This window comes from Echinops telfairi, unplaced genomic scaffold (assembly GCF_000313985.2).
Source record: "Echinops telfairi isolate 266 unplaced genomic scaffold, ASM31398v2 ScPeMD7_2291;HRSCAF=2852, whole genome shotgun sequence".
NCBI classification, from domain to species: Eukaryota; Metazoa; Chordata; class Mammalia; order Afrosoricida; family Tenrecidae; genus Echinops; species Echinops telfairi.
Genome location: NW_022106189.1, coordinates 39,655,159 through 39,659,768, shown reverse-complemented (window position 1 = coordinate 39,659,768; position 4,610 = coordinate 39,655,159). Strand labels below are relative to the sequence as shown.

Here is a 4,610-nt window from a genome sequence, read left to right as displayed (position 1 = left end):
TTTCTTTTTTGATGTGAGATTATTTTATTGGGGGCTTTTACAGCTCTTATAACAGCCATACATCAATTGTATCAAGCATACTTGTACAGATGTTGCCATCATTGTTTACTAAGCATTCACTTTCTATTTGAGTCCTTGGTATCAGCTCCTCTTTTTAACCCACCCTTCCACAATTGACTTCTTCCACAAACACTTTGAAAGCTCCCTGGTGTCATATTCTTCCTCAATTTCACAAGAGGTGCTAAACCAAGAACCAAGTACACATTTTTCTCTTTGCTTTTCCCACATAATCAACTTGTGACCCTTTGATAAATTATAAATTATTATTTTCATATCTTACACTGACCCCTATCTCCCTTCCCCCGTGGTTTCTTCCCCCCTGCTCTCCCCACCTTCCCCCTACCGTCCTGGTATCACTACTCCCGTTTCTGTTCCTGAGGGGTTTATCTGACCTGGATTCCGTGTGTCCTGAGCTCTTATCTGTACCTGTGTACATGCTCCAGCCTAGCCCGCAGTGAAAGGCAGGATATGGGTCATGACAGTGGGGGTGAGGAAGCCTCCAGGACCCAGAGGAATATTGTGTGTTTCATCGGGACTATACTGCCCCCTAGTTAACTCATCCCTTCCTTGTGACCCTTCTGTAAGGGATGTCCCATTGTCTACAGATAGGTTTGGGGTCTCTGCTCTGACACCTGCCCCCTTGTTCTCAACAATATGGGTTTTTTGTTTCTTTGTTTGTTTGGGGTCTTCTGGTGCCTGTTACCTGATCCTGTCAACACCTCATGAGCGCACGGGCTGGTATGCTTCTTCCGTGTGGTCTTGTTGCTTCTCTGCTAAATGGCTGCTTGTTTTAACTTCAAGTCTTTAAGACCCCAGATGCTATATCTTTTGATTGCCGGGCACCATCAGCTTTCTTCACCACATTTGCTTGTGCACCCATTTTGTCTTCAGTGATCATGCTGGGAGGGTGAGCATCACAGAATGCCAGGTTGTTAGAACAAAGTGTACTTGCTTGAGGGAGGGCTTGAGCAGAGGCCCAAAGTCCATTTACTTCCTTAATGTATTGCCATAGAAATATATGTACATATGCCAATACCTCTGTTTTTATGAATTAATATAGTTACATAAGTGCATGCTTATGTTTATACCTCTATCCATAGCTTTGCTTCCTACATCTTTCCTCTGTTATCTTTTACCTTCCTCCTGCCCCCACCATCATGTTTGCCCTTCTTCTGCCTCAGTAATTCCTCTCAGCTAGATTGCTGTTGCTCCAACACCCCCAGGATCTCTATGTCCTCCTTGTTGTTGATTTTAATTCCCTAGTTGTTCCCCAGTGTATGGTGTTGTTTGTTCACCGCTCCCTTCCCCCACTTCCTCTTCCCCCTTTGCTCCCATTGCTTTCTCCTCCAGCTTGCTTCCCATTTTATATAGGCAGGCAAACCAACAATAATGTGGACAATATAAAAAGAAAACCACAAAATTGAATAAAAAGAGAAAGAAAAAGAAAAAAATATAAAAATAATAACTAGCAAAACACCTGAAAAAGCATAGGTAATTCCAGGTCTGTCCACTGATCTTGATGACTATCTCCCCACTGGTCCTGTGGGGTCCTGAGAACTGCCCCTTCTAGCCTGACGTCTATTTTGGGGCTCCTCAGGGGCTTTTGGTTTGGCTGATCTTTTATGTTCCCTTCTTGGTTCACCCCACTGTGGGGGGTTGCCGGGGTTTCTTATACTTTACTCTCCTTTGTTTCAATCTTGTAATTCTGTTAAAATGCATGATGAGTTTCCAAACCTTTGCCGTCATTCTTTAGAAATTAGAAATTAACCCATCTTTTTTTGAAAGATAAAACCTGCAGCTGGAATGTGGACAAACTTCTGTGAGCAAAAAGAACAATCTAAGCTTTAGATGGCCTGCCACTTTATTTATTGATTCTCAGGTAAAACTATTCCCAATATCTGGATCACTAGTTTGATCAGATCCATGATCCTTTGTTTCTGATTGTGCCATTTGCTATCAATCAGCGTAATCCGAAAAATGGCACTCAAATCCAAATTCATCCACACTGATCAGAATTGAGATTTTATTTCTGTGCAGTGAAAAGAACTAAAACTGAATTCTAAGCACACCTACTTAAAGTTTGCAGAGCAGGAAATTGTTCACAAGACACATTTAACATTGAAAGCAGAAAAAGCATTTATTTGAAGAGCAAAACAGAGTTAGGATTGCTTTGCTTCTCTATTGGCAAAAAAAAAAAAAAAATCCATTCCCCCAAGCCTCAACTTTGTAATTCCACAGTAAAGCAATGAAATTATTTTGCACAGTCTAGTTAAATAATTTAAAAGAATAACGTTTGACAGAATAAGGAATTACATAGACATATGATTTCAGAATAATATTATTTCAATCCAATTTTCAACCTCCAAAGATTGGCTGCCTCTAATAGACTTAAATCTCTAATGAAGGCTAAGAAATATGCATATGTAAATATATGGAAAAGGAAGCTAACATATATGAGTGTGTTTCAAAGAGTTTATGAAAAAAAATGGAATTAAAAGATAATAGAATTCTTCCACAAACACTCTGAAAGCCCCCTGGTGTCATATCCTTCCTCAATTTCATAAGAGGTGCTAAACCAAGAACCAAGTACACATTTTTCTCTTTGTTTTTCCCACACAAGTGACTGCTTCTGTGTTTCCTTGTCACCCACTCAAATTGGAAACGATGATGTGATACAGGAAGTCAAAAATGACCAACCACGGGCCTCATCAGTTCCCTCAGCATTTCTGAATCCCTGGAGGAGACTTTTAAAGAAAGAGGGTTGAGGGCGAGCTTGAAGGAGAAGGAGTCAAATCAAGACCCTCTCTGAGACACTCACGCTCTGCTGGATAAAGCTAGATACCAGCCTCACCAGGATCCTCATCAAATCCAAGGGGCGTGAGCAGAGCAAAGACATGAAAGATAAATGGACCCATGAGGGATGATGATCAAGACTGAACAGTTTGAGCATCAGGACTGAAAGTGATTGGATCATGTAGCACCAAAGGATCTCCAACGTTAGAAATCCCCTTGCATCAAATGCACACTAAACTTGCAAGAGGAATGTTTCTTCCGGTAGTCTAAGAGGCCTTCTCAAGCCAAAGAGCTGCAAGGCTGTTGCATTTGCAAGAGAGGCTGAGTCTACACACGTAAGAGGCCCTAGGAAAGAGAGAGGAGTTGGATAGCTCATTGTGCAGAAGGTGTTTTAACCACATGCTCATGGCTCAGTGTTTCTCTTCCACCCACCCGCTGTCTGCCTAGCATGGGAAAATGGACAGACTCTGTTACACTCCTATGAACTGAGCCTCTAGCTTTTCTTGGGGACCTCCAGTCTACACATCATGGCCAATCTTGAGAAGGGCCCTTTAAGGGATGGTAAACTCGCAGATGTATCTCTTGCTGCTCCGGCAGACCTCGTCACTCCACTTGCCCTGAGCCGACTGGGAGAACAGGACACAGTTTTCCCGTTTGCCACCGCTCGGCTGAGCCCGGTCCCAGTTCAGGAAGGAGATGGCAGCTCCATGGACATCGACAAACTTGCCTTCGGTGACCATGTCATTGATGCCCACCCAGAAGTCATTGACACCGGGCAGGCTTTGCTTCCCATAGTCCCGGAGGGCGTTGGTCTCATCCGAGTTCCTGGGGATAACCAGGGTGCCTCCCTTGGAGATGCAGTCTTCATTGGCTTCATGGAAATGCTTCGAGACTTCAGAGGCCAGGTAGCATTTCTTGTGAACTTTTGTGCCTCGGAGACAGACTGTGAAGGAGTGAAATCAGACATAGTAAGACGCTTTTTGAGCGTGGGATGCATAGGGCCAGAACTGGCAAATATCCGGGGATGCTTGTGTGATGGCAATGATGAGTTAACATTAATCAAAGGTTTTGTGTATGCCAGGCATTCCATAGAATATTAGTTTATACTCATATTTTTGTAAAGATATAAGCCATCTTTTATCATGGATTTAGGTAATAATTGCAACAACTCAATGAAGTCTTCTTTTATTGCCTCTGTTTTACAGAGCAGGGTATTGAAGTTGGGGAATGTTAGTTGTAACAACTTAGCAAGTAAAAATGTAACTGATAAAGCACCAAGATCACAACTATAAGAAACCCAGGTCCGCCCGTAACAGAGCTCAAAGCTTCATGCTACTCAGTAAACACAGGTTTGTTAGTTTGTGTTGCTAGCTATTTACGGGGCCTTCAACAAATGACTAGAAAAATTCCACTACTTTTTCATTCCATTTTTGAACTTCCCTCCTAATGTCTGAATTCCCCTGTGACTTTAGGAATGAGATGCTATTTCATAATTATTAAAATAGAGAACTTATCAAATTTGGACTTAGTCTAAGGAGGGTCAGTGGTTTTCTTGCCCAGCTAACTGAAGCTCTGGTAACACTGTTTGGTGTATCAAGGAGGATCCTGTGGGCCAGCTGTGGTCCTAGCCAGTGTCCTTTCTGGTGTTTTCTTGTACAGAAGGGCCACAGTGAGCCTGTGATGCTGTGTTTACTGAACCTCAGCTCTCCTCGGAGCACTTAGTAAACACCTAGGGAACATAAAGCACTCATAGTTTA

At 42.6% G+C, this 4,610-nt stretch overlaps 1 protein-coding gene across 1 annotated transcript in view; it reads right to left on the bottom strand.

The window, feature by feature from the left end:
• Positions 1–3,404: 3,404 nt before the first annotated feature.
• CLEC3A (C-type lectin domain family 3 member A) overlaps positions 3,405–4,610 on the bottom strand; it is a 7,007-nt gene continuing 5,801 nt past the window's right edge. The window contains exon 2 of the mRNA XM_004704784.1: positions 3,405–3,796. Coding sequence (XP_004704841.1) covers positions 3,405–3,796 — 392 coding nt within the window. The remainder of the gene's footprint in view (positions 3,797–4,610) is intronic.